Source organism: Lethenteron reissneri, chromosome 55 (genome assembly GCF_015708825.2).
Source record: "Lethenteron reissneri isolate LAM-NWPU_2019-01 chromosome 55, ASM1570882v1, whole genome shotgun sequence".
NCBI lineage: Eukaryota > Metazoa > Chordata > Hyperoartia > Petromyzontiformes > Petromyzontidae > Lethenteron > Lethenteron reissneri.
Window position 1 is genome coordinate 2390545 of NC_083833.1, and position 23786 is coordinate 2414330.

At 46.8% G+C, this 23786-nt stretch overlaps 1 protein-coding gene across 1 annotated transcript in view; it reads left to right on the forward strand.

Annotated features, from left to right (window-relative positions):
- Window positions 1-368: 368 nt before the first annotated feature.
- LOC133356803 (sugar phosphate exchanger 3-like) overlaps window positions 369-23786 on the forward strand; it is a 29160-nt gene continuing 5742 nt past the window's right edge. The window contains exons 1-14 of the mRNA XM_061574497.1: window positions 369-658; window positions 3252-3364; window positions 5566-5680; window positions 12774-12866; window positions 14041-14124; window positions 14424-14569; window positions 15032-15128; window positions 16231-16315; window positions 16960-17111; window positions 18293-18434; window positions 20173-20274; window positions 20396-20443; window positions 21017-21168; window positions 22413-22478. Coding sequence (XP_061430481.1) covers window positions 3294-3364; window positions 5566-5680; window positions 12774-12866; window positions 14041-14124; window positions 14424-14569; window positions 15032-15128; window positions 16231-16315; window positions 16960-17111; window positions 18293-18434; window positions 20173-20274; window positions 20396-20443; window positions 21017-21168; window positions 22413-22478 — 1353 coding nt within the window. The 5' untranslated portion in view covers window positions 369-658; window positions 3252-3293. The remainder of the gene's footprint in view (window positions 659-3251; window positions 3365-5565; window positions 5681-12773; window positions 12867-14040; window positions 14125-14423; window positions 14570-15031; window positions 15129-16230; window positions 16316-16959; window positions 17112-18292; window positions 18435-20172; window positions 20275-20395; window positions 20444-21016; window positions 21169-22412; window positions 22479-23786) is intronic.

A 23786-nucleotide genomic window follows, 5' to 3' on the forward strand; every position in this document is an offset into this window, starting at 1 on the left:
GGACCGTCATTTTTATTATTTATTTATACCTACGTGACTTTACCGAATAAACCTAAGAGTATGAATCCTTGCAGTCACGAAAGCTTCAAATCTAGAATTTAATAACAATATGTTGATATTCTTATTCATGGTTCTTTCGGTAAAGTCACGTAGAAGGGAAATAGTAAAATAATATAAATAAAAAACAATAAAAAAAACTATTTAGAAAAACAATTTAAAAAAAACAATTTAAAAAAACAATATGTTGGCCGCCATCTTGGGTAGGTGCCTCCTACATGCGATGGCCAATGGCCGCCGTTACCTCCCCCTACGCAAGATGGCGTCGTTGGCTTCATTACTCCCCCCCACCGCCGCCACACACGATCGCGATTATAGAAGCCTCTGCTTCTCCCTCGTGAAGACGAGAGAGTGTGTTTGTGTGTGTGTTTACATGTTAATTATTAAACAAGCCTTTTAGAAAACCTGCTCGGCGGTGAGGGTTTTGTTGTTAAACGAAACAAAAATCAGCGTTCGTCGTCAATTCTCGCGTTTTGTGGTGAAAATAAAAATGAAAAATGCGGCACTTTGATGCGTTTCCTACGAAGGGGGGAAGAAGGGAGATGAACGGCGCTAAATGATCGCGTGAGGCGTCTTGGCAAGGAGATAAACATTCACCAAGGTACGTGCCTATCGATTTGACGACGAGTTTCTAATTGAAAGTTGCGTTACGGTTTCGCCAGCTGTGTGGGGGGATTATTTCGTGGCTTAAGGCAGCAAATATCTATATCCGTGTTTACGGTACAGTGTTATAGAATCTAATTAAGACGATATACGGTTTACTACTGTTGACAATGCTCGTAAATTATACGTGCTTATTTCTGTATATCGTTTATATCACCGATGTCGCGAAATATCGGAGTCATTTCGCAGCCCTTGATTGACCCACAATAACCAGCGAGGTGAAGTATGGTCAAAATAACCCCCTTGACAAACTAAATGTTTTTGTATTGGCAGTGCTGCAAAACCACAAATAAATAAAACGTACAATAACTGCCTTCAACTGAATGATAAAGCTTCATTACTGCTGTTACCATCATGCTTTTGAGGTCGATAAAATGAGTATCACTCTGTGAAGTGGGCAGAATTTGTTAGTTTTTAAGTTTAATTCATTACACGCTTTCTATTAACTCACTCTGTTGCTGTCTTGTTACTCAATTTTAACACACTTCCCAATGTGGTATCGACTGCAAACTTGGTATACTTATGACTTACTGATGGCAATACCATATTCTATCATAAAAAATAAAATAAAATATTTTTAAAATTTATTTTATATGTTTATTTTAATTACAGCCAACTCACGTTGGCTGTAATTAGCCATGGGCCCTTACGTTATGGCAAGATTCTGGGCCACTTCCTGGAGTCGTGGAGTTCTTCCATTACTAGTAAGGTACATTTCATAAAAGCGTGTTTAAAAAAAAGTTTTTTAAAATATTACTTTTGATAATTACATACCGCATTACCACGATGTGGTTATGACATGTTAATAAAGAATATTTTCTTTTTATTTATTTTAGAAATTTAATTTCGTTCACATTTTACAGAAACCTGAGCTTTGAAAAAAGTTTTTTTTTAATGTTACTTATTCGGTATAACCCTGTGAGCCATGCGGCTCTTGACTCGGGTACAACCGCATCAAACAAAAACATGAACAAAGAACATCTTAAATTGACTACGCGCAACAGAAAAATCCAGGAAAAAATGGTTTTATCCATCACTGGCTCAGGGCTTCTGTACAGGAAATGATCACATTGAGGAATGGAAAATGTTAACCCCTTTCAATCACAGTACTTGACTTTATCACTCCTAACTCTGACCAAATCAATGCAGAAGGACCCTGCGATTTCGTCAATTACCGGAAGCCAAGCCACATGCAGGACATGCTGATTGAGTAAAAAGGGGAAATGACTTGGTGGTGATGTCACGGTAAACAGCATATCTTGGAGGACGGGTGTTGGCATGACAGCAGCTGTAGGATCAGGTCGAATGAGTTGGCGAAGTGGAAGTGTGTTGGCTGGATGACATCCCTTACTTTGCCACCGAATCAGGTTTTGTGTTCGTGTGTGGCTACAGGGTTTGGTGGTACATGTTGTTTATGTCGTTTATTGTGAAATTTCGGTCACAGTTCCTATGATCACTGTTACATTGCTTATGGCTTTATTTTGGTGATTTCGAAAAGTTTTTTGGTTTGGCCATGTTTTTTTGTTGTAGTACGGAGTTAGAATGATGGCTTTAATCTAAGTTGCCTTGTGGTTGTTGTTGTTTGACTTGCATCCCACTGGGATTTTTGTACACAGCGTTGGTGTACACGGTGCTTTTTCTGGAAGATTTTGCAGCTTTTTCCTGGATTTTTATGTTTGCGCATAGTCACTTTAAGATGTTTTCTTGTTCATGTTTTTGGTTTGTTGTGGTTGCACCCGATTCAAGAGCCGAATGGCTCACAGGGCTATACCAATTAAATGAAACTGAAACACTGAAACAGCACATTGGAGACGAGGGTTGGTGCATCTCGGGTTTGTAAAATGCCAAAACCCACTGGGCTGCAGGGTCCTCTGGAGATGGCAACACAGCAAATTGATTATTTGAATCCTTATTTCTGGATCTCTGGGTGTTAAACCTTCATGTGCTTGGGTTGTCGACCTAAGTTTACGTGCCAAACAATAATGCAATTTGCCTAACATCTCAGTGTAGGATCCTCCTGATAAAAGGCTTGAGACTCGGTGAGGTTTTCTTGGATAACCGACACTATTTAAGACCGAAAAAGGAGGATTTCTCCACAATGCTGGCTGTCGCCTGATGAGGCTAGGTGTAATTTCCGGCAAAACGTACTCGATTTGCAAATAGTGTGGGTTTACTCTACAACACAACGACATGCTGAGCCAGTAACTAATTGATGTGTTTCGTTTACGTGACAAACCTTACTAATTGGCTGTGTCGGGTGGTGGTGGATTTTCGACACATTTATATTTATGCGATCTGACCCAAACAACCTTATGGATAATATTGGTCAGTAAAGCCTATGTGTTAAACGGACACTTACAATTATTATTGGATCCATGTGACCCCACTGGAAATGAAAGCTTTCCCAATGTTTTACTACTGGCTGAACGCTTGGACACTTGGTAGCATAGTAGTGGGCTCCTTGCTCATGCTGATTGATCAGTTTTGTTGTTTGTGTGTGTGCATGCATGATTGATTGTGTTTGTCTGCAGGGAAGCTGACTTCTTGAAGTTCCCTTGACACAAAGAGCAATAATGACACCTGAGGCCCCCAGACGGGGCTGGACCCATCACCACTTTTGTGTCTTCCTACTCACCTTCTTTAGGTATCGCTGTGGTCGATGGTGTATTCAGCCCAGACTGTGCAGTCCGTATTTGTTGCTGTGCAATTACATTCATTGGTTGGTTGAAAGCAGTATTGCGGGCCACCTACGCCCAATATTACGTGATATTTCCCATTGTTAATTGCTCTCTTTTAAATGTTACGTCTCTTGTAACCAGTGGTGATGACATATTTGTTAACAGAATGCAGTTCTGTTGCTCCATCAAACTTATATTCAGCCTTGTACTTCTTCTAGGTCATGTGATCCAACTGTGTTCTTAGAAACGTTCTCCAAATGTTAAGATTCTGTTATTTTATGTGTCCCATGTGTTATTAATGTTGTGGATATTGCCAGCAGTCTTCTTGCAGTGTGCATCATTTGTGTTTCTTATCTTGGTGCTCTTGCGATATAAAATGCACGTCCATATCACGTGTAGTGTACACTTTTGTCAATGTTCACTTTTGCAGCTGAATCAATGTTTACTGGTATGTCGATTGTGTTCCAAAATCTAATTTTATTACTTTTTAACCAAGGTTGAAAGCGTTTATACATTATGCGTGTCTGTGCATCCTTAACAAGGGGGGGGGGGCGATTAAATACGAACTAAACTGTAGTCTAATATCATGTTACCATTCGGGACTTGCCCTATTGGAAAAGGGAAAATTGATCAAAGGGTTGCCCAAAACTTGCACACACATACCAGGTCAAATGAGGACTAGTATTTGTAGATATGCAAGTGCATTGTGGCTTGCCTGACGGCTGCTCGTCAGCTTCCATACTGCAAATAAATTACTTTGGAAGAAATGCCTATATTAAAGTGTTACATAATCCATGCATATGCAATAGATTTCCTAACTTTTGATTGTATCAACCGGGTGGTTTGGTGGCGTTCTCACCCACTCTGGGTCCAGAGTTCATTGGCTTGAATCCAACATCAGCCATCTGATAATAGTAATCTGTGGGGTCATTATACTCAAGAGAGGCTTGATATACCGTATGAATGTAGAAGAGCCCATCTACATAAGTGTCAATGTCTCTTCCACAGTTATGGAATACAGATCGTTATTATACTAACCCCAACTGATTTGAATACAGGATCAAACACTGTTGAAAATTACGTGCTGTATACATTAAAATAACAATTTAATAGAATTTGCATTGATCATGAATCATCAGCTGTTGAGTGCATAATTCAATGCATATATTGTGAACTTAAGAATAGTATGTAATGAAAAGGTCAATCAATCCATGCTTAATGAAAGTGACCTTTAATCAGGAAGTAATAATTCATGTCAAGGTTGTTTTTCAGGACAGGATGTATTGTGATGTTTGGTCAATTTAGTATTTTATGAGTGGGAACACTGGAGTAGCAGGTGAATAACCCATACATAGGAGGGGACACATTCAAACCCATTCAAACTGTACACACTGCCTACCATAATTTCATCATAATCAATGCTAACCTTAGCAGCAATTTAATTATTATTTGCACCAGCATTTAGAGTAGAATCGGCATCATCGTGTTTAGTGTCTTCAGCAACCTTGGCCTCATCACCATTATCGACAACATTTGTCAGCAATAGTAGAAAATTAATTGGCTTGATAAGGACATCTATTTTTGCATGCTTGAAAGAGACACATGTTAAAACATACATGGGTTAAAGGATCATGTCATTTTTAATATAGAAATACTGAATTCATGGAAGTTTACTTTCTGAAATGACACTTATACACAAGTAGTCAGTGGTTTTAATTGTGAAAGTTTTGTGAAATTTTAGTCTTTAAGAATAATCATTTAGTATCATAAGGTGCACTTGAACAACGGGTCTCAGACCACCGTGCATATAAATGAGGAAAATAAGTGATAAGTCACCAGGGAAAGAAATACCATCTTGTGACATGATAGAGAACTGGAGAGAGCACTCCTTTTTAAATTAATGGGTCTTCCTCTGGGACTTCTAAGTCTCTAATGACTGTGAATTCCTAACCCCAAATGGCAGGGAATTATAAAGCTTGGGTGCCATACAAACAGACTCCCCGATCCACTCCAAGCTTGATAGCAGCTTGCCTGAGCTGGGCTATGTAATATCTCCCTTGAAAAGAATACCACTTGGTATGGGGCCAACCAGTGTGTTTAAAAAAAAATTGCTATAATGTCTGCCTGTCTTTGTGCATGTCATATATTGTCTCCCCTTGTCTTTCAGCTATGCATTTTTCCACGTGACGCGAAAAACATTTAGCAATGTTAAAGTCAGCCTGTCGGTCCAGTGGACGGGTACACCCACCAACGAATCAACGGGGACCCTATACCCACCAGAGGTGAGATTACACAGACAGTCTTCACTCAGTGCCACATTATAGCCCTGCACCAGTGGTGGAATTCCACATTCCTATGATCATCATCATCAGCCATGTCTGTCCACTGCTAGATGAAGGCCTCCCCACGCTGGTGTAATCGGTCACGGTCATGAAATGCCACAATCCATCTCACTCCTGCAAGAAACATCTCATTCTGTCACAAAGTCTTGTCCATCGGTTGTCATCCTTACCAGCGGTGTGTCCCTGCCCAGCCTTATCTACTTTCCTGAATAGACAAAGCAATGTCTCTGATTTTCATTTATTGCCTATTCTCTCTCTGCTTCTTTTTGTGTCCTTTTCCATTTTTGTTTAATTTTCTTTGTCAATGTCCACGTTTGTGATCTATGTGGCATAGCAGGTAATATTCACTGATAAAAAAATGCTTACACCGGTAGTATGTTGCTTTATGTTGTCAAGTTGGTTTTCCAAAAGCACTCCAACCTGCTCTCGTCTGCTTATATATTTTTTTTAAATCTCGATCTTCCTTCAATGCTTTAAGTCAATATTTACTAAATATTTACATATGTAGAGGTGATACGCGCTGGGATTAAGGATCGTATGCACAGTGCGTGATGATTGGCTGTGTAGGTGGTGACGCGCGCTGACGGTGGAGGATCAGGGGTCAGCGCGGGGTCGTGGGTTACGGGGTACCGATTGGCTGTGGGCGGTGACGCGCTGAGAGGGAGTGATCAGGTGGCAGCGCAGTGTGATTGGTGGAGTAATGTTAACACGCGCTGGGGAAAGCGGATCGTAGAGAGAGTGCGTCGTGATTGGGTCATTAAGGAACGACGCTCACGTCGAAGCCGCATCAGCTCCGTCCCTCGTGAGCAGGGGCTATAAAAGGGGATGCACACAGGCGTAAGGGGAGGGTGTAACCAGCGAAGAAGGAAGACGGGGATGAAGACCTAGAGCCCTGCGGTACCTAGCCCCGCTGTCCTAAGGGGACCGGGACTCTGTGTAACCCAGAGGCGAGTGTAGTGGGTGTAGCCATAGGTCTACACGAGCCGAATGTACTATGTGTAGCCAGGGCATAGGGCTTACACGAGTCGAGTGTATTGTGTAGCCAGAGGCATAGGGCTTACACGAGTCGAGTGTATTGTGTAGCCAGAGGCATAGGGCTTACACGAGTCGAGTATATTGTGTGTAGCCAGAGGCATAGGGTCTACACGAGTCAAGTGTATCGGGTGTAGCCAGAGGCCTAGAGCTTACACGAGATTAGTGGAGTGTGTCGGAGGAAGAAGAGAGACCGCACGTTGTATTGTGATACCTAAAGGATTTAATAAAAGTGTGTTACCCGTCAAGAAGTTCCTGCCGTCAATTCCCATACTTCAACTGGCGTCAGAAGTGAAACGGTCTTCCAAGCATGGATACAAGGGGGAGCCGTCGGACCCACGGGATTGACCACGGGGACAACCTCGACGACGCGGGCCAGCTGGCATCGGGGGGTGAGGAAGAGGAGTTGCCCACGGGGCAGGATCCGCCGACGGCGCCGGACGAGCGACGGGGGACTGACGCCGTGCTTCGCGAAGCGCTCTCCCGTCTGGCGGAGCTGCTGCTCGCCGCCGCGTCCATCCTGGCGGAGATCAGCTCGTCGGGAGGAGCGGGGACGGCGGCCGACGTTCTACAGGGTCGCCCTGCAGATTCCCGCCAAAACGATTTGGCGATTCCCGCCATTTCATCTGCACCGACTTTTGGCGGGAACGGCCATCACCACGTGGCAGCGGTTCTCCATGCGCGCCCGCTGACGTCACCAACGCGCGCGGCGGACCGCCATCACACACCCGCCGCTGGGGCCGCCATCTTACACGCCGACGGGGCGGCAGAGAGGAAGCACGAGGAGGAGGACGACTTCATCTTTCAGCAGCGCCTTCCCACGTTGTCAGCATTCAAGGCGGAAGGCGGGGATTGGAGCCAATTTCAGCGCAGATTTTTGGCGCATCAAGAGATGTCCGCCTGGTCCGACGCTACGGCACTGCGGGCACTGCCTGCCATGCTGGACGACAACGCGCTCGCGGCCTTCACGTCCGCACGCAGGTCGGACCGCTCCACGCTCAAGGATGCGCTGGCTCTCATGGCAAAAGTCTACGGTCCTCCCTCGGCGTGCCGCCATCATTTCTACGCAAGACGGAAGGCGGACACGGAGACCGTGCTCGCCTACCGCACGGCGTTGCTCGCTCTCGCTGACGCCGCGTTCCCTCGTATGGACGAGGAGGGCCAAGATGCGATGGTTTTGGAGCAGCTGCTCAAGTTGGCGCAGGACCTGGGGGTCCCCATCAACACGGCCGACGAGACCGATATTTCTTCATTACGGGTCGCCACGAGCATGCAAGCGCACGAGGTCCTTCAACGAAAGCAGGGGGTCGTCTGCAACGCTGCCGTGGCCTCAACTCCGGGTCCGGTTGACACCGTGCCCCAAGTCGTCAGCCCACGAGAGGACGCGTTCATCGCGGGACGAGCGGGGGACTGGAGGTCGGGGGGTCGTTCGCCTCTGCGAGCGGCCCGCAAGCTGGAGCAACCGAGATCTCCGACTACTGTCATCACCTGCTATAACTGCGGCCTTCGTGGCCACGTGGCCTCCGGTTGCCGCGCCCCACATCAGCGCGCCATGGGACCTCGGCTGGACGACGACCAAGGCCCCAAGTCGTCCCTGCAAACCCCGGCAAGTCGCGGCACCTCACATGCTTGGCCCGCATACTCGACACATATGGGTCGTCGCGTCGCGGCGGGGGAGAGCCGAGTAGAGTTCGGGGATTCGGTTCGGCGAGGGGGGTTCGGCCGGGTCCGGGGAGACGTTAAATGGTCGGAGTTGGGGCACAGAATAGTGGCTGCCAGAGCGGGTTCATCCGTCGTTACGGGATCTATTGATGGGGTCGAGGTCAGGGTGTTAGTGGACACGGGGGCATCGGCGACTATTATATCGGATCTCATTTACAACATTCTCCCTGTACAATGTCGTCCGCTGCTTCCAGTGGATGTGCCATTTTACGCCGCTAATGGGGGATCGTTGGGCATTATCGGTCAGATTAGGGCGTCTATTTGCATTGGGGATATCAAATTGTCGGGACCCGTTTTCGTTTCGTCCTCCCTGGCGGTTCCTTGTCTATTGGGCACAGATTTTTTGGCAAAAATGCCCATCAAAATTCTCATTGATCAGCGTTGCATTGAACTACCATCGGGTCGCCGTATTTCATTTTTGACGAACCCTACTGAAATTCGGACGGCGTGCGCTACGATACAAGCGTTAGCAACACAGACCGTGCACGTGCCCCCGGGTTCACAAATGTTAATTCCCCTCCGGTTGCGGAAACCAGGGGAGAGGGAGACCTCGGATCAAGGCACGCTTTTGGGTCCTTCTAATAGGGCTGTTGGAGGTCTCGATTTGTCGGTGGCTCACACTTTGGTTGGGGCTGACAGGGATCCGGTTGTCAGGGGTTTAAACGCTGGGTCGCGGCCGGCCGTCATTCAGCAGGGCACCGTGCTAGCTCACGCGGCGCAGGTCCCTGCGGAAGAGCGGCTGGTTGCGCAGGCTGGTCCGAGCCCCACGCAAAACGTTAATCCGAAGGAGGACCTCGAATGGGTCGATTCGCTGTGCGCGCGACACACAAATGCTGATGCTCTGTCGCGATTGTTGCCTTGTCACAAATGTGCGTGCTTATCGGGATCGGCGCGCTGTAGACCGCCAGTTACGGAAGGCGAGGGGGCATTGGTTGCGACCGCGGGCACACCAATTGGGGATGGTCCCGCTACCCCAGGGGGTCACGACTCGCTGCTCTCACTGTCGCTGATTGAGTGGGGCCATCTCCAAATGGCGGACAGCTCTCTGCTAGCATTGCGCCGAAGGACGGGGGGTTCCGAAGGCGACCATGAACGAACTGGCTCCTACGTACTTAAGCAAGGCCTGTTAATGAGATGGGACAGTTTGTCCCGGCGGCACGCGATTGTGGTGCCTTCTGCTGTGAAGGGGAAAATTGTCTTGGCCGCACACGAACGCCTCTTGCATTTGGGAGTTAGCAAAACGCTTGCCCTGCTTCAGCGTGACTATTATTGGCCGGGAATGGGGGGTGACGTGGTGATTATTCTGAAGGGTTGTGTTGAGTGCGCCAGACGGAAACCACCGCCCGTGGCAGCTAATCCACCGCTGCAATCCATCCAGGTCTCGCGCACTAACGAGCTCGTTGCACTCGATATTCTGGGGCCTTTTCCGGTCACGCCTAGGGGTAATAAGTACCTGTTGGTGGGGGTCGAATATTTTACCCGGTGGCCTATGGCGTGGCCACTCGCCAACCAGTCGGCGGCGGCTGTGACGGACGCCTTTGTCCAGGGCTACGTCCTGGACAAGGGGGCTCCCGAACGCTTGCTGACTGACCAAGGGAAAAATTTTTCGAGTAAATTACTGCAAGAGGTGTGCGACCTGTTGGGTACCAAGAAGGTGCGTACCTCCCCGTACCACCCGCAGACGGACGGGATGGTGGAGAGGCTTAACAGGACATTGACTTCTATGTTGTGCCAGCAGGTGTGTGGGGCACATGTTGATTGGGACCTGCAGGTCCCTGGGGTCCTCGCCGCGTATAGAGTGGCCCCCCATGCAGCTACGGGATTTTCCCCGTTTTATCTGATGTACGGTCGGGAAGCCGACCCGCCCATGGAAACGCAGCTGGGTCTGCCCGCACCACGAACTAATTCGAAATTGGCAGAGCATATTAAATTCAATATTCATAAGCTGACAGAGGCAAGGGAGGCCGCACGGCTTAATTCACGGGCTCGCCAAATTGCAAACGAGCGGTTGCGGGCACGGAAGGTGTCCGTGCACAATTGGGAACCAGGTGACAGGGCCTGGCTGCATTGCCCTCAGGCACCTTTGGCTACGTCACCTAAATTGTTGAAGCCGTGGCGGGGACCCGTGGAGGTCGTGCGGGTTGCACGCCCCCAGTGCGTTCAGATAAAATGGGGAAAACGCCGTTGGTACGTCCACCCCTCCCGACTGAAACCGTTCTCGCCTCCATATGGCCTCCCCTTGTGTCGTGAGGGCCGAGCATGTGACGTGACCGACGACCCTAAGGGGGAAAGGTCTTTGCTTGATCCTCACATGTCTCCGCCTGATCCGCTCCCAGGTGTCTCGGAACTGACAGCTGCCGACCACCGGCGGCCGGATCTTCGCGGCGGGGCCGGTCCTTCCAGGCCCGATCCGTGCCGTCTAGAGCTGCCGGAGACACCGGACGGTCGCCAACGTCCCATTCCATACGACGGACCGGCCAGACGGACTCGCGCTAGGTCGCGCTACTTTGTGTAACCTACCACGTGCGGAGTCGAGGCAGCCGGAGCGCCTCGGCACTGCGTGGGTCACAGTGACACTTGGCGCGTTCGTTTTACGGTGTTCGCTTTTATTGTGTTGTTCGTCGGGCTGTATATTGCTTCATATTTAAGGTTGTGTTATGTTGTTGTTGTTGTGTTACGGGGCACACTGGGATGTGGAGTTCTTTATTACTGCGTTGCGTTATGTTGTGTTGTAGGTTAACAGCCGGGCCGGCTGCAAGCTATGTGGGAGGGGGTGATGTAGAGGTGATACGCGCTGGGATTAAGGATCGTATGCACAGTGCGTGATGATTGGCTGTGTAGGTGGTGACGCGCGCTGACGGTGGAGGATCAGGGGTCAGCGCGGGGTCGTGGGTTACGGGGTACCGATTGGCTGTGGGCGGTGACGCGCTGAGAGGGAGTGATCAGGTGGCAGCGCAGTGTGATTGGTGGAGTAATGTTAACACGCGCTGGGGAAAGCGGATCGTAGAGAGAGTGCGTCGTGATTGGGTCATTAAGGAACGACGCTCACGTCGAAGCCGCATCAGCTCCGTCCCTCGTGAGCAGGGGCTATAAAAGGGGATGCACACAGGCGTAAGGGGAGGGTGTAACCAGCGAAGAAGGAAGACGGGGATGAAGACCTAGAGCCCTGCGGTACCTAGCCCCGCTGTCCTAAGGGGACCGGGACTCTGTGTAACCCAGAGGCGAGTGTAGTGGGTGTAGCCATAGGTCTACACGAGCCGAATGTACTATGTGTAGCCAGGGCATAGGGCTTACACGAGTCGAGTGTATTGTGTAGCCAGAGGCATAGGGCTTACACGAGTCGAGTGTATTGTGTAGCCAGAGGCATAGGGCTTACACGAGTCGAGTATATTGTGTGTAGCCAGAGGCATAGGGTCTACACGAGTCAAGTGTATCGGGTGTAGCCAGAGGCCTAGAGCTTACACGAGATTAGTGGAGTGTGTCGGAGGAAGAAGAGAGACCACACGTTGTATTGTGATACCTAAAGGATTTAATAAAAGTGTGTTACCCGTCAAGAAGTTCCTGCCGTCAATTCCCATACTTCACATATAAATATATTTTGTCAATCATCAAATTATATTTTAATCGTTCTTCCATTCAAAAACGTAGGAAAATATTTTTTAATAATTACAGACCCATTAGCCCCCCCTCCAAAGAAAAAAACCTCTACTATGTATGAAACTATTCAAGAAGTTAACAGAAAACCAAATAATGTATATTTTAGACGCCAACTAACCACATGGGCAAGTTGAATTGGAGAAATGTTTTTTTTTTACCATTGACCGCAGACATGTCACCAATCAGATCCTAGACTAGACACGTTGACATAAATTGCCATTATTGTCGTTTTTTGTAGACTAATGTAAGATTTCATTCGGTCGAAACTAATGCAGTCTTTTAAGCCCTCTCAAACCATGGCCGGCCTTATAAAAATAGAAATGATCAAAACCAATCATGAGCTGCTACACTGATATTCTGGTTTTATTGCAAACTACAAATCATGAAAAGAGTTAAGTTTAGTTATATCACCAAGGCTATTCCAAAAGTGCCTAAAGCGGAGACCAGTTTCTCTATAGCACAACCAATGTAACCATTAAGTTCTGCTCATTGTCAATCTCTCGCATGGCTTTAAACGTATAAAATGTTAGTTGCGCATACTGTAACGGCATCACTTTGCTAGATCATTTGCTCTTCCTTGTAATACAATTATACGGTTATTAACATTGATTTCTTCCAACAGGTGTGGTCAGCTCATCAGCTCTTTCCCGACGAAAACAATGCATCGCTCTTCCTGGGAGCGCTGGACACCATCTTCCTCTTCTCGTACGCTGTGGTACATATCCATTTTGAGAAAATTGCACTCCAGCCTCCCTGAATGGTAGAGCAGTGTGTATTGGTGTCTCCATCCTGAGCGCGGAGCGTTGGTGCAGTGGCTACTGCACTGCGCTGCGAACCTGGCGACCTGGCTAACATCCATGGCGAGTGGTCTCTGGGCCTCCCCAGGGGATACAAATAAAGCTGGGTATGGTGCTAACCACACCACCCACCTTGTACACCATACTGGTCTCCATGTGTATGTATGTATGTATGTTGAACTTCCTTCGCACCATACATAGCCAACCGTGATAATCGGAGGTGCAGGGGAAGGACAACAAACTAAACGCAAATATTTCGATTTAAAGCTTTCGTGACTGCAGGGATTCATCTTCTTGGTTCTTTCGGTAAAGTCACGTAGAAGGGAAGTAATAAAATAATAAAAATAAAACATAATAAAACAATTCTCACGACGTTTCGGCCACAACGCAAGCAGCCGTCCTCAGGTGAGAACCAGGTCCGTCGAGGCGACAGAGTCTGAATGAAACAGCACACGGGCTTGGAGCATATATATAAGCTGGGCGCATTGACAGCTTATATATATGCTCCAAGCCCGTGTGCTGTTTCATTCAGACTCTGTCGCCTCGACGGACCTGGTTTTCACCTGAGGACGGCTGCTTGCGTTGTGGCCGAAACGTCGTGAGAATTGTTTTATTATGTTTTATTTTTATTATTTTATTACTTCCCTTCTACGTGACTTTACCGAAAGAACCAAGAAGATAAACGCAAATAGTAACAAAACACGAAAAGCACTAACAACACTTGCTTATATTCTTGGTTCTTTCGGTAGTCACGTAGAAGGGAAATAATAAAATACACAAGCAATCACACCTGATGATGATTGCTTGTGTTGCAGTCGAAACGTCGTGAAAATGTTATTGTTTTATATTTTTATTTTTTAATTATTTCCCTTCTACGTGACTTTACCGAAAGAACCAAGAATATGAATCCCTGCAGTCACGAAAGCTTTAAATCAAAATTTAACACTTGCTTACTAACAGGACTTGGCAAAACAGTCTGTTGGCTATATGGGGGTGTGGAATTACTTTTACCAAAAATGTAAAAAAAGTGTATATTAATCAAATGATAAATCGTTACACCCATAGTAATAATACACTTTGTGTTGTACACAGGGATTGTACATCAGTGGCTACCTTGGGGACAGGTTTAACCTGCGCCTGGTGCTGACTCTAGGAATGTGCTCTTCTGCTATTGTGGTAAGAAAACCTTCACAACTCTAGTAGTCTGCAGAGATAATCATTACCTGTGCTGTACTACATTACAATTTAGGTTGACCTTTGCCTGACCTCTTTCAAGTCACCTTGGATAGGACATTAAATATATATTATAATAATGTACATCCCACAGATGACAGAGAGTTGACTATCCAAAATATAAGCGCTACTTGGTTCTTGTATGAATGTTTGTCATTGATCAAACTACAATCGGACTATTAGGTACTTCAGCCAGTGTAGGGAGGCTCTGCTCTGCTGTCTCCTCGCTGTGTGTGATGCAGGTCCTGGTGTTCGGCTCTGTGACTGAGTGGCTGGGTTTTTACAGCATGCCCTTCTATGCTGTGATGTGGGCCGTCAATGGCTTGCTGCAGTCCACGGGATGGCCTTGTGTTGTGGCCATCATGGGCAACTGGTTTGGCAAAGACAGGTGAAGATAAGTGGCCAGTTCGTTCAGGATGCGTTTCTGCTGCCGTTTGGACCACTCTTCCTTCCAATATTAGGAAGCCACTGGAGCGATGCACTTTTAAATCTAGATTGAAAACTAATTTCTTTAGAACTCCTTTTTGTGTTTATTTTGTTGTCCTTCCCCCGCACCTCCGATTAGCACGGTTGGCTACGTATGGTGCGAAAGAAGTTTAACATATATACACATACATACAAGAGGGGGCTAATATCAGGCGTGTGAGTGTCGACCCTGGGTTTCTGTGTTTCCTGGGGCTGAATCTAGGCTTCAGCCGCGTGCGATTAAACCAGGTTCTCAATTCTAACGAGCATGACGCCGCAGCCTGGTGCACTGAGCCTGCAACTTTCAAATATCAACAGATTACAGTAATATTAATAACGATATTACTTTACATTAATTGTGTACATTTGGTGTGTTCTCCAACAGTCGTGGGCTAGTGTTTGGGCTGTGGAGCGCCTGTGCTTCTGTGGGGAACATCCTAGGAGCTCTGCTCGTCTCTGGCGTGCTCCGGTTTGGCTATGAGGTGAGTGGGTGCGATGGGGATACAAATCATGCTGGCCTGCTATTCCATTAAGGGAAGCCTCCCTGTTGTTAGAGAATTCGATTACAGAAAAAAATGTGTGCACGGGAAACATGACGGGCGCACGTGATGACACAAGCGGATTAATTCAGCGTGCACATTGATTGACTTTGTGTGTAGCACTGTGTTTACTTTGAAAATAAATACAGGTAGTCCCCGACCTACGATGGAGATGCGTTACGACGACCCCATCGTAAGTCGAAAATATCGTAAGTCGAAAATGGCCTAGCCTACCCAGGAGTTTGAAATAATGGTGATAATTTAGCAAAACAGAGCAATTTACAGTACCGTACTGTATAAACTATATGCGTACAGTACATCCCGGCAGCATCCCAACGTACAGTATCGTACCTCATACGCTTCTGCGTTTGCCTGCTGCGCGAAATGTAAAATATTTTACAATTTTGTCATCACTATCGCCATCGTAAGATCGAAATATCGTAAGTCGGACCATCGTAAGTCGGGGACTACCTGTATATGAATGCGTTATTAGGAATAATTGTGTTAATCTTGCAACCAAAATGAATCAAATCATGCACTGAAGAATGTATTTTACAAAGAAAATTATCTGCATATATTGTATTCGCCTTTGATCTCATCAGATCTCAGAAACTAAAGGCAGGGTTGAGCCTTGATAGTGCTTGGATGGGCAACTGATATACACACACGCAAAGCAGGTGTTGTAGACTGCTGTGGTGATACAGCAGATACCATTGCAGCAAAATCCGCTCTTGTACTGCACTTCAAGCTGTCATGTCTACGCTTCCTACCTTCACGAACCTGTGTGGACCTGTGCTGGGCACGGCGAGGCCCTAATGCAATAGCGGATTGACAAACGGACTGTACTTTTACATGTACATCACATTTAGGGACATGAAGCTAGCTGGACAGAATGAATGAGAATGCAAACTGGAGAAAATACAGTCGAGTGAGAAACATTTTGACAATTCGTTAAATATCTCTGTGCGAGTGAATTGTTACACGCGCCGAGCGTTCACACACAGAGTTTGTACTGAGCGAGTCTCCCGCTTGTTCCTGCGTGCAGTATGCATTCCTGGTCACTGCGTGTTGCCTGTTTGCCTCTGGAATTGTCGTCTTCTTTGGGCTGGTCAGCTCTCCGCTGGAGGTCGGTAAGTAGCGACCCAGACTCCCCACGTGTTTGCGCATGCGTAACGTGGACCGAGCATTATCACCCCGATTGCCATCCACTGCTGGATGAAGGCCTCTGCACTCTGCCTCAGTCGTGGAGGCTGTTTCACCATGCTTCATCACACCAATCGGTGTTAGGGTTGGTGGAGGTGAGGGCCATAGACGTGACTGTGATTGGTGGGTGTACGTTATGTGAACCGGTCATGTGACACCAAGACTCCTCGGTCTACCTTGTTAGAGACGTGCGCACATGTGGAATGTGAGATTAGCATGTGGAGACGTGACGTGAGAGGGCAGAGCTTAATTTTATCACCAAATAATTTCTAGGACATGAGTGGACTGTGGGTGGAGTTTGTCTTGTAATCAGAGCCAGAGTGATATGGAAACTCGATGTGGTGTGCCGGATGTGTAAATATATTTACGGGTCATCGCTGACCTGGACAGATCCGGATGAAATTAAGCTCCGTGTGAGGGGCCAATGAAAGGACACAGGGGAATTTTATTTCTTGCACCAGGGTCCATGCCAACCACACTTCGACGACACTACTGTCCAGCACCAGAGCAAGTGTCTAGTTTCCCTCCCAGTAAGATCCAGATGACCTGTGCACATGCCTCTACCACACAGGATTACCTGCTCCGGATTGTGCCGAGGATGGAGCCGGCGAATCGGTGAACTGTGCTGAGGCCGTTGAGCAGACTACGCTGCTTGGTGACCCCGTGAGCCCAGCTCCGGCATTGGGCTTCTTCCAGGCTGTGTGTCTGCCTGGTGTGGCGTTGGTGAGTGAGTCGCTGCCAACCGCAGCGAACATTTTTGTTAAGAGATTTCCCGTAGGTGTTCATTATTGTAGAAGGTGAAGGTTCAGCCAGGAAATTGCTTGCTCACGTCACTGCTGGCAGAAGAGCCTCAAATCAAGGCATTTTTAAATCCTTTATATTAAGTTCACTTGCTTGCTTGCTTGCGTGCTTACGACCGTGCAAATCTTTCGGTCGTTTTTTAACCCACTTCCCGTGATCCAATCGAGCTGACATTTTGCACACAGACTCGTTGTGCGTGACAATTTATTTTCGTGAAAATTTTTTTCCTAAATTTTCCACTTTTTTGAAAAAAAAAATTTTCATATTTAATTTAAAATACCAATGTGATAAAAATGAAACTCTTACTCAAGAAAAACAGAAATAAATAATAAAATCAAACCGATGCCACGCATATAAAGGATTGATAGTGAAAATTTTTGTTTTTATGGGTTAAATTTTTTATCGTGTCCCTCTACAGGGTGTTGTGCTACTCTTCCTCGCTGGCCAGATTTTATGAAGGAAGTGCGAGTCCCTGTACTTTACCCCACTGTATGCGACCTGCCATTCGACTAACTGCGGTGTACATATTTATGACGCTGGGTAAACGGAGGTGGGAGGGTGGATTTAAGATACTGGTCCATTGTTTTAACTGCCGCGCCGGGAGATCCGACCTGCGACCTCTGGATTGCGAGTCCCATATGCTTACCATTACACCAGAGCCCATTTTCTCAAATTCATTTTGATCGTGACTTAAGACAAAAAGACCACAATTCGCTTCTTCAGGAACCGCTGGTGGTTTTTGGCGTAATCCACAAAGGCCGAGTGCTCTTTTCCACATTTTTGTGTATGTGCCTCCATGTGCGGTGGTGCAGTGGTTAGCACGTGGCACTACACGCTCGGCGACTTGAGTTCCTTTCACGCTCACGGCCAACACCAGCGGCGATTATCTGAACCGGTCCTAAACCTTCCCTAGATCGACTCGGCCTCAAATGAGTACCTGGTGCGATGTGTAAATATTGCCACGAGGGAGACAAAGGCGGCTGGGCGTGGTGCTGGCCACTCACCCCTTCATGTGTCGTGCCGGCCTTCATCGGTGATCGCTAACAGCGCTTGCCCCAACAGTCTGTTAAGGTTATACGGGGGATATTTGCCTTTGTACGCAGTACTCTCTGGCATATGCCTGCCTCAAGCTGGTGAACTACTCGTTCTTCTTCTGGCTTCCCTTCTACTTGTCGGGACATTTCGGCTGGAGCGAGGCGGATGCAGACCGGATGTCCATCTGGTACGACGTGGGAGGAATAATCGGTGAGCGTCGCAGAGCATTCGCCACACGCTGCATGCCGGTCGGTCAAAAGAACACCCGTCGGTTTGTATTGAGAGAGCGAATGAGAGAGAAAATTAATGAATATTTGCTAAGGCTTTATAACAGGGGTGGGGAACGTCTGGCCCGCGGGCCGTATAAGGCCCGCAAAATCATTTAGTGTGGTCCTGCCAAGGAAACCGCAGGCGGGACTCAAAATTCAATACATCTAGGAGCAAACCTGGAAAAGCAGTTGCGAGTATCAGCAACATCATCAATACCAGCTAATATCACACGCCTCACCAAAGAGAAGCAGTTGCAGCCATCATATTAGGGGTGAGTTAATTAAATGTTTGACCAAATATAGCAGGCTCATTTTTTAAGTTGATAATTTTGTATGGCCCGCGAATGATGTTATAAATATCCAAATGGCCCTTGGCAGAAACAAGGTTCCCCGCCGCTGCTTTCTAAGCTTAAACTCTGCTGATCATCAGCATGGTCTTTTATTCACCATCTTTATCCTTGTTGTGGTCTTGCAGGCAAAGAGCCGCATGTCGCTCTTTGGCATGTGGCTCTGTGGCTGCTCCCTTACGGGCAGCCGTTTTTTTTAAAAAGGCTGAATTTACTTTATTCCGTTTTTTACACTTTAAAATCTAGTACAGGCGGTCCCCACTTTTACGACATCACAATGCGTTCCGTGAAACCCCGTCGTCGTAAATTGGTGATGACAAAATGTACAGCCAAACTGTATTCTTAACGAGTAACTAAGGGGGAGGGAATAGATGTAGTTTATTCCATCACCTGTTATGTTTAATTAAGTCAGAATTTGTTTGTCATCTGTTGTATACTTGCTGTATTTGTGTATGTGGATCTGGAGTTGCATTGAGTGAGAGATGCAGCCTGTCTGAAACAGTATAAAGTACCCGATTTTTATGGCAGGAAATAGCCTTCGTTGTTGGTCTGACTCTTTCTCAGCATTAACTTAAACTTCTCCCGTCCTCTGAAGAACGTAAAATAGAGGTTTGACTGTATATACCGTGAAAAAATAATTACGTTGACATGAACAGTCACTGCATATATGCACAATAAATTACTGGTAGGAACCACCTGGTTGCACCAGCCCACAGGGGATTATTGTGTCCGTCCGTCGTGCATCCAAAAATGGGAGGGGTGGGGCTGGGTGGAGAGGGAAGGGGAGGGGCTGGGTGGGGAGGGTGGGGAGGGGCTGGGTGGGGAGGGTGGGGAGGGACTGGGTGGGGAGGGTGGGGCTGGGTGGGGGGTGGGAGGGGTGGTGCTGGGTGGGGAGGGGCTGGTCACCCCGTGGTGCCCTTATAAAACTCATTTAACCTACTCATGCCGGCTTGTGCCCGCCCTCACAGTCGGGAATATTTGCCAAATACACCACACCGCCGTTGACCCTGCAGGCCATTGACCGAGCAACCCAACGTTCCTACCAGCTTCCTCCGCAGGAATCTGTACACCAATCGGTGCAATAGTACACAGTAAACCTAAAAGACATGGATTGTATCGTCTGTTTGTATTACTTCTTAAAGTAATCGATTTCCATGCCGACATGTTTACAGTCACGTGAGCAGAGTCATCAAGTGAGGACTCGCTTGTGACCAGCCTGCACGTAACGGGTGCGGATGAGTTTAGTTAATCAGTGACCCATACAATCCGCCCACGGATAAGCAAGAGTTGATTGTGCGTTAATAACCCACGTTGTTGCCTCCTGTGCTGCAGGTGGAGCGGCGGGGGGATTGGTTTCTGACCGTTTGGGCAAGCGAGCTCCCATCATCACCCTCATGCTCGTCCTCGCCACGGGCTCGCTGGTCGGATATAAATGTGAGCGTTTGACCCAGGCTAACCCTGACAGCTGCACGTGATTAAACTTGGGTTTTCAAGTGTACACTCCTGTTCGCAATTTGAGCCGATGACATTGTTTATGCTATTTTTTTTCCCCCAGATTCTCCGAACAATAAATCGGTGAATGGCTTATTAATGGGCGTTACAGGTCAGACATTTTACGTGCAAACATCTTTTCCAAATCCATTATGTTTAACCTTCAATGCTGCCAATTGTTAATGTTAGTTTATCCTGCAAAGAAATACTATGTCTTTATTTAAATCACAATACCTACTGCTTAAACAAGCAGTCAGTGTTTTATCTTTGGTCATCCCTGAGTTCGAGGTTAAAATTCCCCATTCCTATGGTAGGGACACATTTATAAACAAAACAAACACTCCAGACCTGCCACTAAGAGGTATTAAAAAAAAAATTGGAGCAATAAGCAGCTTAGTTGCCCTCTGAATTTGAATGTTCAGCCCGAATACACGCCATGTTTTTCCACTAACCCTTCTGCACACAAAACAGACAGCAATTGAATTGGCCAAACATTTAAATGCAGGACCCTCTATTAAGCGCATCTTGATACATAATGCAGTTATCTGGCATACTTGCATGCCATTGTTATCTTTATTATTATGATTACGTATACATGGAATCAAGTTATTTTTGTTTGGTGATTGTTCAAAATGAGAGGTCACAATCGTAGTGATTGTTCAGTTGTGTCTGTTGACTCGCGCAGGATTTTTCGTGGGAGGGCCAGCAAATCTGATCAGCTCGGCCGTTTCGGCAGACCTGGGCCGACAGGGGCCCGTTCAGGGAAACCAGGAGGCTCTGGCCACTGTGACGGGGATTGTTGATGGAACGGGCAGCCTGGGAGCCTCCGCGGGGCAGGTATAGAACACCCCTTTCTCTCCTTTTCAAGTCCAGACGTCATCCAATCAACCCACTATATATATGTGTGTGTATTATTATGTTTTATTTTTATTATTTTATTATTCCCCTTCTACGTGACTTTACCGAAAGAACCAAGAATATGTGTGTGTATGTTGAACTTCTTTCGCACCGTGCGCAGCCAGCTGTGCTAATCAGAGATGCGAGGGAAGGACAACATTTTTACATATTCATATTGGTTCCCCTTGCATATGACCATATCACCAGGAAAGTGGCCGATCTGTTCAGATTGTGGAAGCTAAGCAGATTTAAGCCGAAATAGTGTTTGCGTGGGTGACTACTGCAATAGGCTACTGCAGGGATATGTTGTGGGCAGCAGAGGGCAGTGCAGTGCAATCTGTGTATGCTGCTCCCTGCCCAATTTCATTGAACCACACTGACCAGCGTGGTGTGGTTTGGTCAAATAGCCGCCACGACCTGCACGGTGTGGGAAGCCCCTCATCAAGCAGTGGATTCACAAACCTCCTACGCATTTCACAAGTAGTACTAATCGCATATCTGCATTTCCCATAAAAATGCCAAATTTCTCTTGATATGCAAATTCTTTTGTCAAGGCGCTCTTCCTCCTCCCTCCCAGCTTAAATAGTCGCTCCAAGCCTGGGGCTTGTCATTCAGACTCTGTCTCCTCGACAGACCTGTTCTCCACCTGAGGACGGCTACTTGCGTTGTGGCCGAAACGTCGTGAGAATTATTCTATTATGTTTTATTTTTATTATTTTATTATTTTCATTCTACGTGACTTTACCGAAAGAACCAAGAAGAGGATTGTCCAATCGTATGCATTGGTGTCCACGTCAGTCCAGGTGCATTACTGCTAGAAGACTCCCCGTAGCACCAAATGCCACTGTCGAGCGAATCGCTGAAATTAATTTACATAAACTGAAAGTCGTTATATATGTGTACAGTATGTCTTATCATCCTCTTTGAGGACGATACTTCAGTGCAGGTTGGTGAAGGGGAAGCCCAGTTTTCACTTGTCACTGATGTTAGTCGTCGACCAGGAATCAATCTCGGGGTCATTGGCTAAATAGTGTGGTGTGTTAACCACTCTGCCATTGCTATGAATTCTGTTACATTCATAGGCAAATGTGTGTAGTTCAAAATACTGTGCTAATCAAAGTGAGTGTTGCATTGCATACAATCATTTTTGTGCCATATTTATTCTTTACTTCTATCTATTTCAGTTTTTGGTGGCCGTCATAAAAAACAAACTTGGCTGGGGATGGGTGTTTTATCTCTTCATTTTGATGGTAAGTTCTGAAACAACATGCAGAGCAACCTTCCGTATCTTACTTACCTCTCCGATGACACCCAAAATGTCTCTCTGATCGCACACGTCCTTACCCTACCCACCTGCTCCTGCTGCAGTAAACACTGTCTTCTATCAAAACTATTTTTTATTTTACCTGGTCAGACCCATTGAGCTTTATAGCTAATTTTCAGAAGCGACCTGGCCACAAATGATAGCCTCATGCAGTGGCCTACTATGTTGAAATGTATAGCAGCCAAATATTCCAATCGCATGTTTCTAAATATGAAGGGGAAAGCCGGAGGGCTCGGATAAAAATCCACACCGCTACGGGGAGAACATGCAAACTTCAAGTATACAGGCATCAGGGTCGGGATCGAACCCACATCCTCCTGTATACCAGTGGAGGTAGTTAACATCTCGCCACCGTGGCGCCCTGTGAACCTCCCGTCATTGCTCCTAATACCTCTTTAACCCAAGTAGGCTTGGCGAATCCTGTGAGGCTCACGTTGTGCAAAACGAGTAACACGCCTGTCTGCATGCCGGTGAGGTTTTAGCATTTACAGAGCAGTGGTAGCAAGGGAGTTTGCCGTGTCTCAGCACTGCGCTGTATGCTGGATAATTTTGAATGCCTCGATTTGCCGCCGCCTCTGTGATTCATGAAGTGTCACGTTATAGGGTCACAAATCAATTAAAGGATCACTTCAGTGTTTGTCTTGTTGTACTGATTTATTTTGTTCCAGTGGCGTAGCAAGGTTTGCATGGGCTAAGCAGTGCCCCCCTGTCCAATTCCACTCGCCCCCTTCTTCATAGCCCAGCGCTTGGGCACCTCTAGCCCCGTGGTCTTACTATCGATTGTGGAATGACACTACCTGCGCACTCGATAGCTACACCGCTGATTTGTATCATCTGTACAGTCTCTTTTCGACTTAAAGCTTTCGGGACTGCAGGGATTCATATTCTTCGTTCTTTTGGTAAAGTCACGTAGAAGGGAAATAATAAAATGAAACATAAAATTCTCACGACGTTTCAGCCACAACGCAAGCAGCCATCCTCAGGTGAAAACAGAGCTGTCGGAAAGACAGCGTCCCTAATGGCTTCTTGCGTTGTGGCCGAAACGTCGTGAGAATTGTATTAGGTTTTATTGTAATTATTTTATTATTTCCCTTCTACGTGACTTTACCGAAAGAACCAATAATATGTACAGTCTCTGTCGTCTCCGCTATCTGGTTCTGTTTTGTTTGAATAGTCTCTACACTCTGTATTGTTTCGTTGTTCTGTCTATTTCCATCTCATTTGTACCGTCTCC